The following is a 15787-nucleotide window of genomic DNA, read 5'->3' as shown; positions in this document are numbered from 1 at the left end:
AGGAAGGCTGGTCCAGTATTGAGGAACCTTGGCTGGAATTTAGAAGGCCTAAATTTAGGTTTCTGCTTTGATACAGGCTGCCTCTGGAACTGACTTTTCATGTCCTGCTGTCGGTCTGTTCCCCAAGTGAGTGTTATTTCATAGGAATGTTGCAAAATGTGATGTGTTAAAGACGGTATTGCTTTAAGGTTACATTAAATAATGAAAAAATGTTAAAGGTGTAATGTATTAAAGATGCTCTGCTCTTAAGAAAAGGAGACCTATGGCACAAGTATAAGGTGGTTACTCCAAGATTTTAAAAACAAAAAGGTACCAGGTTTTTAGTCTGTAACCTTTGGGGCATGTAGAGGAGGGCAGACTCCTGGTCTCAGTTCCTAACAAAATGGTTCTCTTCCCTCCAGCCCAGGTGATGGTGGGGAAATGCTTTGTGAAGGGTGGTCCTGTTCAATCTGTCTGACATGTCAAAATTCATCTGTAAACTTTTGTGTATGTTTGTTATTACAGGGTGGATGCTTGAGAGTGGAGGATAAGGTACAAGTGTCTGGGACCGGTGGAATGGAGGCCTGATGTAGATGGAAAGATGGGTAAGAACTGGATTCTCCTGAAGCAATTAATTTTCTGCAGCCTGCTAATTTTGGTCAGGGCTACCAAGCATAACAAGAATGGGAGACATTGCCAAGATGGTCTGGCTGAATATTACATTGCTTTCTATTTTTTTTTACCTTCCAATGGCATCAAAATTGGACAAATTCTTTTCTTCCCCTCAGTGTGATCTGGTGGGTCATGTTCTAGGTGGAGCCTCTTCCCAAGTCTGCCTTGTATCTCTGGGCAGAGCATCTTCTCCCGAGGAAGCTTCTGTTTCAAACAGAGCCTGAGTATACTGCTTTTTTAGTCGGTGACCTGGATTACTTGCACCTTCTCCCTTTTCCGCTGGAATAGTTGTGTATCAGATGCTCTGTAGTGCTGAAGGAGACCTTTTTTTTTAAAGTGGAAATTATTTGTAGCTCTGGAAGTACATAATGATCTTGATCTTATCTCTGCTGCTAAAGAAAACTGGTTACGTCAGGAATTGGGACCGCTTAGAAGTGCTGGACTTGCTCAGTTATAGCACGTGAATAATCAGGTCGGTGGTGGTGTCTTGCAGAAGCTGAGTGTGAGAGACCCAGCCTCCTTCACCTTCCCATGCCATTGGCCGTCAAACTTATCACAGTACTCTTGCAAAATCATACCTGACTTGTAGGAAAATGTCCATGCTCTGCTACTCTGCTTGTAACCTGTCACACAGGCAGCACCCCGCTGGAGGGATTGCCTGGTGTCTCCCCATCCTTGCTAAAGGACTTCACAGGAGATGGATGCCTTACTGACAGCAGCACTGCTGGGTTTGGGATTCAGCCAGTGTTTCGTGCATTTATGAATGTGGCAAAGTATGAGAAAGCTCTTTGCAGAATGGACATTGACCACAAAAACAATTCCAAATTTTGCCAGACAGTAGCAGTTTTGGCAGCTGTGGGGGTTTCTTTTCCTTTTCTTTAATTTTGTTGAAAAGAGAAAGCTTAGCAGATTGAAGCACAAGGCCAGGTTCTATCAAACATGGGTGTCAGTGCTTGATTAACACGTGGAGCTAATTGAGCTTCCTTCACCAGAAGAGGCAGGTTACAGAGGAGCCTAAATTCCTCTCCTGAAATGGCTTCCTGACCTGGTAGCCCAAGAAGGGGAAGAGATCTCAGAGGAGTCCTGGTTGAAGCTGAGCACTTCACCTCTACATATGCAGCGTTTACACGAGTTCACCCAAAACTTTTTTCAGGGCTGGTTGAAATGGTGCTTAAAAAGAAAAAAAAGTTGGTGGGGGGAATACCAGTACATTTAGGGATTGCCCTTGCAAACCTGTAGAGAAATGATTCAGAGTTTGATAGTGGTTTGAATTTGAAAAATGTGAAGCCACTGCCACACCTTAACTGTTTCTGAAGGAGAAAAAACATGGAGAAAGGAGAAAAGCTGTGTTTAGCCAATCCTGGCTTTACCTCTCTTTTGCTCTTTCCCTTTTTAAGAGATCTTTCTGGGGAGAGGACTAATTTAAAGCCAAGTTAAAAAAAAAAAGGGAATAGAAAGTCCAGACCTGCTTTTCTTCAATATAAGGAATGACAAATTTCAGTTTAAAATCCCTGGTGAAAAACCCCAAAATTTTTTAGAGATATTTTCACTTTGAAGGTGAAAGCCACTCCTTTGTCAATGCAATGCTTTGGGTTTTTTCTTTTTAGAAGAAAAGTTCACACTTGCTCTGAGCACCAGTAAGGAATGAGTTGCTGACTCCAATCCAGTTCTCAGCAGATATTTGACTACTTTTGCAGAGGGTGTGGTTGAGACATACTGCTCAAGGTGCTTTCAAACTGTCAGCCGTAAATGTAATACGGAAGCACTTGGGAAGCAGTAATTGTGGGAATACTGTAGTGAAGAGAGCACCACGTGCAAGGCACTGTGACTGTTTTTTGGGAAGGTGAACTGAATTGGTAGGAGTCTTGTGTGGGTTTGCAGTTCTGCTCACACTTGTGGGTGGGTGGGGAGGTACTGTGTGTGTCCCCTTCCCCAAAAGTCATTGCTTTGGAGCATTGCTGTAGCTTGTCACTAAGGTAGCATCATTGCCTGTGTAAGGACTGGTTAGATCTGCCCAGCTGCATTCGGAAAGGATCATGGTGTGGTCCTGACTCTGGTCTCTGGCTTGACTGTTGGGGAGAGATGGGTGAAGTGATGTGTATTTTGATCAGTGTTACTACTGAGTGGTGCTTGTTAGTTAAAGGATTGTTGCAACAGCTTTGCTGACACACAGGAAAGTAGGCTAAATTTTGAGGTTTTATTAGTTTCACTTCCCCTCCTCCTTTTATATGTGTTTGTTTCCTCCACACATTGCGATGGGGGAGTGTTTTCAAGGGCAGAGCAGCAAATTTGCAGTCATGTAATTGATTCGCTTCTGGTAGACCACAGGGGAGGTGTATTGGATGAAGTGATCTCTGAAGGTCTGTTCCAAGTCTACCTGTCTTCTTAGGATCATATTTATAGTCTGCTCAGTGTCTCAGAGTTCAGCATAGGACTGTTGACTCCTGGACATGTTCTAGGGAAGCTGCATGACCTTGTATGGACACCATAAGATGGGAAGTGGTGAATTCTGGCGTCTCCGTGGGCTCCATCTCTGACATAGCAGTTCGGTTGTGTCATGCAGTGCTTGGAGTAGCTCTCTGCAGCTGTGGCATCCTGGTGCTGCAGGTAGGTTGCTCTGCTGTTGCAGGTCCAAGATGGTATCTCTACGTGTTCCAGCTTGGGGCCAGCCTAAGCAGAGGTCCTTGGCTCTGGGTGGCCATATGATGTGGAGATGCAGCCACGACCATGTCGCTTGACATTTATTCTCTTAGTGCTGTCTGTGAAGGATCTGGACATAACTCTGCAGGACAGATGAGGGCTTAATTTCAGAGAGAGGAGCAACTGGATACAGCATAGGATCTTGGGGCAGAATTGTTCTGGCTTTGCTTCACACTTTAGTCTTCAATAAATCACTTGGGCTCCCATTTAGTGTTGTACTGGACAGTTTACTCCAGATGTATAATGGTTGTATTTGTACTGAGGCATTTGACTTTTTATTTGTATGGAAAAGGAAGGTGCTGAGAAATGGCATTGGAGGGATTTCATGATTTCTGGAGGGGTGGTCATGCTGTAGGTGTTCAGTCACTGCTTCAGAAGCTGACCACATGTTTCCTTTGTGGGTCAGGTCTTGGGTTATGGAAGTGGAGTAAGATGGCTGAGCATGGATCTGGGAGAGACATCTTCAGGAAGGCTGGTCTTCAACACACTTCTCTGGATGCTGATCATCCAAAATGGTGCCAGAGCCTTAAGTGGTTGTCTGCTGTCATTTTGGTACTGTAATTCCTGTTAATTGGATGAATAATGAACTCATTTTTAACATGGTTGTTGGGTAGCCATTCTTCTCAGGCCTCAAGGAATTCAAGTGACATGTTCCTCTTGCATTGGTTTTCTCAGCCTTGATAATGGGAGAAAAATTGGAGTGGAGAACATGTGTGCTAAACCAGAAGGTCCCACCTCTCACTCCTAGCTCAGAGCAATTCCTCCAGCTCGCAATCCATTTCCATCTGCCACCTCTCCGTGAGAGTCCAAGACCTCTTTATAGTTTGATCAAAATGTAGCTGTGACCAGCGAGTGCATAGACACTTCTAAAAATGTCCATGTCTCCAATACAACACAATTGGCAGGACCATGTTCAATGCTGAAGGTTGCCATGTTTAAATATGACACTACAATTAATATTAAAAACCTGCAGAAGTTGGTTTAAAAAGCACCACCATGTTTATTGCCTAACTTTTTTCTTCTTGCTTAAAAATTATTTAAGTATTCTTAAATGTCATGTGCATGCATGTGTATTTCTGATGGTAAAAACCTCCAGGAACGCTTATCTGGTCCGTTCAGCGTATGTACGTGTAACTCAAAGGTTTAGGTCTTTGGTACTTTTCTGCAGCAAGTGTGACTTTTGTTTCAGCAGAAGGGTAATCTGAGGTGCGGGAGATGGGAGAATGATGCTTATTTACAGTATTGCCTTGACAGAATGGGTGTGTTTGGAGAAGGCTGCAGGCTAGGCTGGCAGAAGGGCAGCAGCTTCCTGAAGGAGGAGGGGATGTTTTTGCACAGCCATGGTCTGGCTATTTAACCCACTTTTGTGGGTTTTGGGGGACTATTGAGATGGAGAAATCTGCCCCAGTTGGTAAGGGGAGAACAGACTGGCTCTCCCTGTCCCCATGCATGCAGGCATTGATGTCTTGGTTCTCCCATGCCTTGTTTGAATGCGGAAAATTCCTTGAGGAATGAGGAAAATTCCTCCACCTAAGGCAATGGTTTGGCTCTTCACTTGCTCTTTGCTCTTCACTTGTTCTCAGTATGCTGAGAGCTATTAAAAAAAAAAATCAGGTTGAATTACAGCGGTTTATCTTATAAGGTGGCACATCAAGCTTTCTAGCTCAGGTTTTGTTATTTTTGAAGTGTCCGTGTCTGTTTCCCTTTCCTGGTACTGTGCCCATTGCACCCAGGGCTCCTGTTTAGGGTCACACCAGGTACTTTGGGCACCTGGGGAATGTGGGACCGGACCTGCATCCCTGTATTTAAGACGTTGCAGCCGTTGCTGCAGCAACAGATCAGGAGTTCACAGGCTCTGGGCTGTGGCTTTGAGCATTGGAAGTAGCTGGGCTGGGAGGGAGAAAGAGGTCTTTATGAGCCCACAAATAACCTTCAAAGGTATCGGAGGCAGTCAGGGGAAATAACTTGCCAGCTATGTTTCTCTCTGGGTAAACATTTTTCTTTCAAGTGTGCTTGAGAGAGGGACGGATTGTGTGGAGAGGTAGTATCTCTTACTAGACCAGACTGATAGAGGTAGGAAAAAACCAAGCTGCCTTTCAGGCACATAAGCTCTTCAGAAGGAGAAAATCTTAATCTTAGCAGGAAAACAGGCTGGAAAAATTGCCCCAGTTTAATTTAATTATGTTAATCCATTAAAAGAAAAGGTAACTAATGTCTGTGGAGCAAAGGGCAGGGCTAGCAAAAAAGCTGTGAAAGTTTGTCGTGGAATGACAGAGAAACCAGTACCTGGTACCTTTGAAGTGGGGAGGAGCTTTGCAGGCAGATGCTATGGGACTAAATGCATCATGCCATAAAACCAAACAGCCCGTCTTGAATTTTTTTTTAATGCTCAGTGGAGCTATGGGCATAAAAAATTTCCTTAAATGTGGTTATTTTTGCTTTTTAAGGCTCTAGTCCCTGCTTGCGTCTCTCCTTGACGAACTATTCTGCAAAAGCAAATGAGAAACAACAGGTTTGTCCAAGAGGCAGAGATTTAGCATGGCTTATCTCGCAGCACTCTCTGCTTTTATAGGAAAGCCCTGACTCTCGCTGCCATATTCATGTGTCTGCCTCCTGTCTTCCCCAGGGCTGCAGGTGGGAGCCACCCAGTGCTGGAGACAGTTCAGGGCTGGGAAGCCTTTGGCAGCTGGGATGATCGAGGCTGGGTTAAGTTTCTCTTTGGTGCTCTGTAGGGTAAATGCTTGTTCAGGTTGCCCAGAGAGGTAGTGGAGGCCCCATCCCTGGAAGCATTCAAGGCCAGGTTGGATGGGGCTCTGAGCAACCTGATCTGGTTAGCGGTGTCCCTGCTCCTGCAGGGGGGTTGGACTAGATGGCCTCTAGGGGTCCCTTCCAACCCAAAACATTCTATGATTCTATGATTCTTTGGATAACAGAGACTTGCTTATTTAATCTTTGCCATCCTTTAGATCTCTTTATGAGCTTTGGTAGCAGGGGACTGAGGTGGGCTCTCATTGTTCCCTGCGCACCTCAAATGGGTTTGCAAACATGGTCTGCGTTATGGCCCCTGCTTCACAGCCAGGTTTAGAGGTGCTTAGGGGTAAAGCAGCTTACCCAGTTACAGCTGTGGTGGCCAACAAACATGTCATGGCCTGTGCTTTGGCGCTGCATGTCTGGGTATGGCCAAATTCCTCCCCCAAAATGGGGTGGCCTCATCTGCTCCCCTTACAGGGAGCAGCCCAGGGGGTAGGGGCCGTGGCATGGATGAAGCAGGCAGCAAGCTGGCAGTTAGCTATGGAAGGTCACAGGGCAGGGCTTGAGTGCTGGTCTTGCTTAATTGACTAAATATAAAAATAGCCTGAGGAGCATAGGGCTCATCAGAACTCCTGTTGTGGGTCCCAGCCCTGTGTGGTGCTGGGGACTGATTCAGGGCTGGGTGCCACATTGCCACCCTTTTGGCAGTAAGATGATGCCCGCTGGGGGCTGGAGAAGAGTTTAAGGGGTGACTTCTCAGAGAGATGGTGGGTAGGACTGGCACACCAGGGTCCTGTCCTGTCCCCCATGGCCTGGGGACACGGCTGGTCCTCTGTAGCCAGGGGTGCCATGGTGGCTGGGTCTGGGCTGAGCCCCACTGCCCTGTAGTGACAGGATGCAGGGTCAGCCAGCAAGTGTTGAAGAAGCCCTGAAACCTTTTAGATGACTAAAAACTGGTGTGTGTGGTTTTTTGTTTGTGGCTTTTTTTTTTTATTGAACCATCAAGTCTCCTGCTCCAGGAGCCAAATTGCTGGCTGGATATGAGTGGCAGCACCTCTTTTCCCCAACTCAGCCCTCTTCAGCAAACCTTCCCCCCCAGCACCAAACACCTACCCATTTTAACCCAGATGTTTGCCCCATTAGCCAAGGAGGGTTGAAGGGTGTGGGGTGCCATGGCTGGACCCCCACAGGTTGTTACAGGGCCCAGTGGCACTGTGGGGGAGGAGGCTGGGTTTTGTGCCCCAAGCTTTTATCTGAAAACCACGAGATAAACTCCACAAGGGCAAAGACTTTTGCCCATCTCCAAGCTGTCCAGCTCGGACACCCGCTGCAGTGCAGCATCTGAGCAGCTCTCCTCATCTTCTAACGCCAGAGGGTTTATGTGCCCTCATCCCCAAGCTGCTTCGCCCTAACCGAGCCTGGCTGTCGGGATGTCGCAGGGGCTGTATCTGGGGGGGAGGAAGATGGCTCCTTAGCTGGGCTTTGCCTCCCTCCACCTGTGTGGGGATGTATGGGGGACATGTGGTGACAAGCGTGCACGGGGATGGGGCTGTGGAGGAGGGAAAGCTCTGCTGGCAGCTCTGATCCTGTGGAATTTCACGGCGCACGGTGCTGTCAGAGTGATGGCTATTTTGGGAGCAGAGGGTTGTAATGAACCACAGACGTAACCATACTTTCCCTCCCTGCTGAGCTAAACCAAACACCTTTTGGATCCTGAGGCCTTTTCCATTGCAAAAGTCCCTGCTAAATCTCTGGGAAGAGGGCATGCTGGCATTGTGCCACAGCCCTTCACATCTGTCAAGAGAAGCTTCTTGTATGATTTGTGGATTAGCCATTGAAACTTCTGCATAAGTGATAAATCTTGCCATTCAGTGCCCTCGAAAGGTTTTGGTTTTGGTGTTTGCAAGGTATCGATCACTCGATCTTGCCATTCAGTGCCCTCGAAAGGTTTTGGTGTTTGCAAGGTATCGATCACTCAGTGTTCTAAGGGCATCACTCTTGCCTTACCTAAACTGAGGTGAATTCTCAGTAATGTTACCTTAGCTTTTTGTTTTCCCTGGGGAAATTCAGAGGGCAGTTGATGTTCTTTGTAATCGCACATACCATATCTCAATACATTATGACATTTATTTGCTAGTTTATTCTCTTTCGCTGTTTTCTTAATGCTCTTATAGACATGTTAAGAGCCCAGTCACTTAACATTACATTGGAGGTATTTGCTTATTTGTGCACATTATTATTTTGGGGACTGGTTGGGCCCTGTTGTTGTAGTGGTAAGAATTAGTTATGTATGTGATGTACAGTTTTACTAATTATAATTTAAAAAATAATTGCTTTAGCTTTTTTTAAACAGATTTTTGCCTTGCCCTCAAACCCATTCCTGAGCACTAATTTCTGTCCCTTTTTGCAAGGGGGTGTAGAGGGAAGGGTTGTTTTTGATCTAAACAGGTTCTCTCATCTGTTGACTGGGGAATAGGAGGCAGGAACTCTCAAAATGAGCTTTACCCCTGAGAAAAGGGTCTGTGAGGTGGTATAACTGTACCCTAAAACCACAGATGTTTTATTGGGCATTTGGCACGATGGATGTCTGTAGCTGTCAAAAGCTTCTGATGGGTTTGGTTTTGTTTCTTTTCACAAAGCAGTTACTGGCTGTGCTATAAAAGCAAAATACAAAATTATGTCAATTATGGACAGCAAACGTTTACCATCGATTTGTCAGGTAATGTATTAATCTTCTATACCTATTAGATGGCACACCCTTTAGCATCATAACTCCTTGATAAGGAGACACGTGCATTCAAGAAACCCCAGCACTTCACGGCCTTAGTTATCTATGTGGATTTGTGTGTCCCAAGCTTAAGACGTCAGTGAGCAAACTCCTGCCAAGAAATCCTGCATATCAGAAGGGTCTTTCCTCACTTCCTCATGCATAATTGCTGTGTGTGACCTGCTGAGCTGTGCCCTGCCCTCCAGTCGAACACAGGAGTGACCTTGCCATCCCCTGGGTGGGGTTGCAGGGGGGTGAATGACAGCAGGATCCAGCTAATGGCCAGCCTGTGCTGATTTGCAAAAGGAACATGCTCCACTGGTGTGTCTGCTGCCCTGCACAGCAATCTGGGCTGGGGGAGGGTAATTGGATAATTTTTCTCTTTATCAGATACTGAACACTGCTCCAGACTGGCAAAATGTTTTGCGTGTGATTTACACAGAGGTTTATTTGCATCTCTATCACTAGATGGATGCATGCAGCAATCTGTTCTACTGCAGGTTGTTCACAGGCAGCCCTTCTACAGGGGGTGAGTTACAAAACAGTATTTGTGGCTGGCTGTGAGTGTCTGGGTCCCTTCTTTACTCACTTAGGGGCTTTTGTTACGGTCCAAGTCAGGCTCTTGAGCTTCTAGCTTGCTGGTCTCCTTCCCAGTATTGACTGGGACAATCACTGTGACAGTGTTTACTTACTAATTGTTTCCTTCTGCTATTTAGAATAATAGAATCATTTAGGTTGGAAAAGACCCTTAAGATCATTGAGTCCATGCTGTCTTGGTACCTCTGCCCCTGGTATTTTGTGCATGGCCTGAATCCTGGTGGCAGTACATGTCTGTTGACAGTGTTTGCAGATACTGAAGAAACTCAAAAGCCCTGGGTTTCTTTTAATCTCTGACCTTTTCTCTAGCTTTTGGAGAAAAGGCAGCTTTTGTCTTCACAAGCATGTTCTTTGCCACCTGCTTTCGCATGGGTTAATATTGCTTAGATCTCTGGACCAGGAAAGCAAGCTCAGGACTGTTATGACATTGACCTTCTAATGATGGCAGTGGACAGTCCAAGTTGCTGTTGGTCCAGTAGACGTGAACTTTCACTGTAATGCATGGGCCAGGTTTGCTGTTACCCCACGCTCACACTGCAAATAGAAATGAAAAGGTGTTGTGGCCTTTGAACATTATATGCTACTGTTTGCTCTGCTCTTCATAAAGAAAAAAACATCTTAAAAAAGCAACTGGAAAGAGCTGTAGGAATGACTTTAAGGATTACTCTAATGTAAGAAGCTATGTTTTTCCATTTAGTTAAATGAAGAAGGGTTAAAAGGGGAGGAGTTTGCAGCCTGTGAATACCTGCTGAAGATGGGGGAGGGGTGATTTCTGTTAATAGAGGCGTCTCCAAGATATAGGGATGTCAGGATCTAATGAGTACAATACAAAGCAAGCTATACCTAAACTGGAGTTTAGAGATATTTGTTAGAGATGCTATTGGAATAAGTGTGTGGGTTCTTCAAACCAAGACTTTCTGGACAGCGTTCTGAAAGAGACTGTTTTGGGTGATTCTAGGTCAAGATCGTGATGTAGAGGCTGATAAATGAATTTCTGTAGCCTTTGTATACAGCCAGGAAGGCTAGATCAAGTTAAGTCCTTTCTGAATTTAAGCTCCCTTAACATGTTTAGCTCTGGCTACAGATTTGTGTAGCCTTGGGCAAGACGTTTGTCTGTCTCTGATTCCTGTCCATAAAATAAGACACAAAACCCAGCTCATCTCTCTTCCCATCTGACAGTTTAGCTGGAGGTCCATCAGGACAGAGACAGCCCTTTGCAGGTACTGAGTGATGCTGAGGTAGTGAGTTTTGGCTTTCAGTTGAGGGTTCTCTTCGATAAATGATAAATGTCATATACCAGTTCATCAGATAAATGTACATTTTCCGAAACTAGAGAAAATGGAAGGCTGATGTCCTTTGGAGGCCACAGTTAAGGTTGTTAGTGTCATAGTCATGTGGTTCCGTATTTCTTTTTGCTGTGTTTAATTACATTTCAGTGGTTTTCTCACTACATGTTCCAAGTCTTGCCTTTTGAATGGGCCTTTGCTGAAGGTGACGATATTTCTGGGAGGCTTCCCATCCTCTCCTCATCCCTTCTCAGCCTTCACGGAACTCTCCCCTCTGCCCGAGGATATCCCCAGCAGTGGCATCACCTTCTGGAGAGGTGGATGCGAGCGATGGAGGGTGCTGCTGGAATTTGCACAGGCACAACGGCTGAACATCGCAGCTGTGAACAGCACAGTGGGAGCTTGAGTGACCACAAGCGGTCACGTCTGTGGTTTTACATTGGATCCAAGCGGAAGCGCATATGACAACGTGCAGCCCCTTAGCTACACGCTCCAACCTTGCTCAGTAATGACTCAGAGGACAATATTCTTTCCTTCTGCAACGCCTGGGACTTTTCCCTGACTTTTCCCAGCCCCACTGGTGTGTGAAAGAGGCCGAAATAAAAGCTTGCCGTGTTTTACAAGACGCTGTCTTACTTCTGCAGGCTTTTCTGTGTGCTTCATCCAGCTGGTGATTTTTTTTTTTTTGCAGTCTTGATGGAAGCAGCTTCATGGAACTACCGTAAGCTGCCTCTTAGTAATGACCTATTAGTGAAGCCAACAATAACAGCACTGTCTAGACCATCTGAACACAGCTAAATTATTCCTTTGTCCCTTCTTCATTTGCTTTCTCTCCTGACTGTTGAATTGTTTTGGGTGGTCCGTGTTGACCTTCAGGCTTGCTATGTCTCCCTTGCCTTTTTTTTTCCCCTTCTTGTTCAGCAGCAAGCCTTGCTGTACTAAGACTGAAACTCCAAGTTCCTCTCTCCCGCACGCACACTGGAACCGAAGCCATGCAGCAGCGCCGGAAACGTCTATCTGAAGAGCTGAGACGTGTCATCTTGTGGCCTTTTTGATTTCACTTTGTAGTTGATTTTACTAAGTGCTGCATGCTCTAGATTCACGTTTGTAGTGTCTTGGACCTGCAAGTCTTAACAAAACTGAAAACTTGATGAGAGAAGAAGGCATTCTAGTTTTTGTAAGACTCTGACAAAATGGATCAGCGTACTTTTACGAAAGTATAAAACCAACCTTCCCCATGCCCTCTGCAGCTCTGCTTGTCACTGCTTCCTGGGAGGGCTCTTGGCTGACTTCTTCCATGCATTCATCTCCTCTGTGTGTGACTATGGATATTTCCTCCCTGCCCCCAAACCATTGAAAAATTAGTGTCTTTGAGATCTCTATTATATTTGGTTGGAAGCAGTCCTTGGTTGGATGGGCTGGCGATGTGATCAAATGAGCTTTGTCACAGGAAGATGATTTTAAAAGTGTAAAATTGGGGTGGTGGTGGTAAGCAGGGAAGAAAGAAGTTACTTGCAGCTATTTCCCTTAGTAGGAAACTCAAGAAAGAGCTGAGGATGGAAGAAGAGACACTGGGGACAAAGGGACAGTGCCAAGCACAACTGATTTTTACATTTCATTTTTGCTGTCTGTGTAATCAGCTTTTCTTTGCCCTGCTCTTCTGTAGTAGAAATATTCCTGTTTACATGTCATACTGGGGAGAGAGCAGGCTTCATTGTACAAGTAATTCATCCTGCAAAACCTTAAGTGAATTTGTACAAAGCAGTGTAAGTGTGAAGCTGGGCCAGAAGGTTGTTCAGGAGCAAGAACCCGCTCACGTTGCGCAAAGTCAGTGGCTTGCATGAGTCCCCCAAGTCCATCTGAGCTCTGCAGATACTTCATTGGGGTTGTGCAACTTGCAGCTGTGTTGCTCTGGAGCTGTGGTGGAGCCTGGGAAGATGTTTGCTGTGTAGTCTCAGTGCTGCCTTCTCACAAGGCTGAAGCATATTTGGGTCCTGCAGATGCTACATCAGGAGAACCTGATCTTCCATATCCCTTGGGCATGGGATTCCTATTCCCTGGCATTTTTCCCCTGGGGAGAGCCATCCATCGTGTACCCTCTGCTTGCTCAAACCAAGCCAAATGGAGAGCGAGCAGCCTGTGACGCCCCTTTTGCTGGAGTGGCTTGGGAGCAGCATTTGGATTTAATTAGCCAGTAAGTTTCAGTGCTTGTTTGAATTTTGACTGAACTGGCTGAGCTGGCTGCTTGTTTCCATGGAACAAAGTTCTCCACCCTTCTTGGGAGTCAGCTTGGAGACCCCAAGAGCAGTAATTAGGATGGGCAAGAGGCTTAGTCTGGAAAGCATCAGTTCCTGTGCAAAGCTGTCATAGAGAGGACTGGGAAGTGTCAGTTTTGCAACCAGTGATGCAAACTGAAGCTCCTGCTCTGAAATTGCTTCAGAGCATGGTGTGGGATTTTTTCCTCTTTGTTTTGAACAGTTGAGGCTTCGGTCATAGTCCCTGTGAAACTGCAGTTCTCTTGGACTAAAAACACACTGTTAAAAGTAGTTAAAAAGCTTCTTAAGCACATAGAAACACATTACTTCAAGGAAATAACGTATTTCTGCTTGTGCTTAAGTTGTGTTCTTTCACGCTCCAGCAGCAGAAAACAACCTTTTCTGTTCATATAGGAAGAAGTTTTCTTAACTTATTTTGTAGCAGTGATGGCATGGACGTGTATTTTGGGTTTTTGACATGTAACAGTCATGTTTTATAATAAAAAAAAAAAAAATCTCAAATGCTCTTCAAATTCTCTTTGGCATAGGCTTTTTAGTAGACGGAGGAACAAAGATGCTGAGTTGACAGCCTAAATATTAGAAATATCTTCTTTTTTTTTTTCTTCTAGCACCTGACTCAGGACAGCTAGGGCCCAGTTTTACACCACTGATTCTAGGCTGATTAAGTTGGTGGTTGGGTATTTCTGAAAACAGGCTAAATTTAAGTGAATGCTTCTTGCTTTGCTGTGTTGAGAGAGATGCAGAAGGATGCTTCTGGCAGAGACATGCAGCCTGACTTCCTAAGGAAATGCGACTTTCACAGTCATGCAGATGGGGTTCTAGCACCAGGAATTTTTAAACCTGTATTTGATGGAATCAGAAGACTGCATTGCAAACAGTTTTGACAAAATTGATGGGTAGGTAGAGGAGGAAGACTCAATTATTGCTTTGAGGGCAATGTAATATAAACCCAGGCTTTCCTGGACATTGGAAACCCCTTGGTGTTTAAGAAGACGCAAGGCTGGGAAATTGGCTGCCTTTGCTTTCTCAATCAGTAAACAACTTGTCACAAGTTGGTTTGAATACCCAGACTTGGTGGCCAGTGTAAGCCCCATGTGGTAGTCCAGGCAGCAAGGACATCCAGCATTTCTGTACACCCTGCAGAGGTGACTTTCAATTGCAGTCTCTGTATTTTGCAGATTACTCACTTCTAGCTTCCTTATAGTGAAATTATGTTGTCATGTCTAGTGACTACAGTATGAATGAGGGACAGAGTACCCTATCCTCTGGGAATAACACCGAAGCAGTGACCTGGAACACTCATCTCTAGTGGTAATGGTGATAGGATCAGCTTCAGCTCGAAGATCTCTCTTTCTCAATGTCTTCCCTGATGCCATGTGCTCATCAGACATCCTAGCAAAAGCATAGTTCATGCTATTGCTCTCGGCTGCGTGGTTAATCCTCATGGGTACCCACAAGCTGTGGTGGGAGCAATCTGGAATGTGGTCTCTGGGGGGTGCGGGTCAGCTCTTGGGGGCTGCCAGGTCTTTCTCTTAGGGGGGAATGGCAGGAGCAGCTGATGGTCACTCCAGAAAACTTGGAAGTTATTCTGTCCCTGTTTATTATTCTATTTTTATTATTATTACCATTGATCTCCAGCAAACCCTGCTGTCCCTCCTTGGGACAGACAGTGCTGACTCTTATAAGTCCTGGAATATCCTTGCCAGGCACTGGTGGGTTAACCAGAGATGCATCTCCTGGCAGTTATAGACCTGGTCACCCTCTACAACTGCCTGACAGGAGGGGACAGTGAGGTGGGGGTTGGTCTCTTTTCTCCCTGGTAACGGGTGATAGGATGAGGGGAAACGGCCTCACGTTGTGCCAGGGCAGGTTTAGGTTGGACATTAGGAAAAATTTCTTCACAGAAAAGGTTGTCAAGCACTGGAATGGCTGCCCAGGGAAGGGGTCAAGTCCCCATCCCTGGAGGTATTTAAAAGGCGGGCAGACGAGATGCTTAGGCACATGGTTTAGTGGTGGGATGGCAGGGTTAGGGGAACGGTTAGGCTTGATGGTCTTAAAGGTCTTTTCCAACCTAAACAATTCTATGATTCTATGCTGCCAGATATGGCCAGGGAGGTTTGGAGGTGGGAGAGCGGTGGTGAATCGGGTGGTTTTGCTAGCAACAGCCCGGCTCTGCCACTGCCTGTTGAAGCCCTGTTTCCCCAGGACACAAGGGACTGCGTTTTGTGGCAGTGAGTTCAGGAAAGCTTTGTTGTTGCTCGGGTTGGAAAAAAGAAAGGGGTGAGGGGCATTTCAGTGATCATAGCTTTGGTGGAAAATTCCTGGAGGATGGTGGGGGGGGTGTTTGGTTTTGTGGGCTTTAACTTGTCCCTCCCCCCTTTCCCCTCCACAAAAAGCTTGTGTTCTTTTTTTTTCTTTTTTGTGTTGTTTTTTTTTCCTACTACTAGAAAACTGTTTCCTACTGTCTGGAAAACTATGCTTGTCCCCAGAGATCCCTTTTAACAAAAAAAAAGCCAACCCCAAGCTATGGGAACATTCTTCTTGTTTTGTTTTTTTGTTTTGTTTTTTTTCTGAACTAGAACTGAAAGTTATCTTTTTATTGTGTGTTTTCTTGTAACACTTCAGGTTACATGCCCTGCCACCCCTCTGGAAAAACATACCTGTGTTTTGAGTGGGTAGGGAAGTGTGGAAAGAAAGAGGAATTGCACTTTAATGTACTTCAATAGGAATTCTATTTTATTAATTACATATTTATTATT

The 15787-nt window shown here is 45.5% G+C and overlaps 1 protein-coding gene across 1 annotated transcript in view; it reads left to right on the top strand.

The window, feature by feature from the left end:
- The first annotated feature begins 505 nt into the window (after positions 1-505).
- LOC104130961 (mitogen-activated protein kinase kinase kinase 3-like) overlaps positions 506-15787 on the top strand; it is a 60231-nt gene continuing 44949 nt past the window's right edge. Inside the window, exon 1 of the mRNA XM_009644068.2 lies at positions 506-584. Within this exon, the coding sequence (XP_009642363.2) occupies positions 581-584 (4 nt within the window). The 5' untranslated portion in view covers positions 506-580. The remainder of the gene's footprint in view (positions 585-15787) is intronic.

This window comes from Egretta garzetta, unplaced genomic scaffold (genome assembly GCF_000687185.1).
Source record: "Egretta garzetta isolate BGI_Z169 unplaced genomic scaffold, ASM68718v1 scaffold117, whole genome shotgun sequence".
Classification (NCBI taxonomy): domain Eukaryota; kingdom Metazoa; phylum Chordata; class Aves; order Pelecaniformes; family Ardeidae; genus Egretta; species Egretta garzetta.
This window is presented reverse-complemented; position numbering and strand designations above follow the sequence as displayed.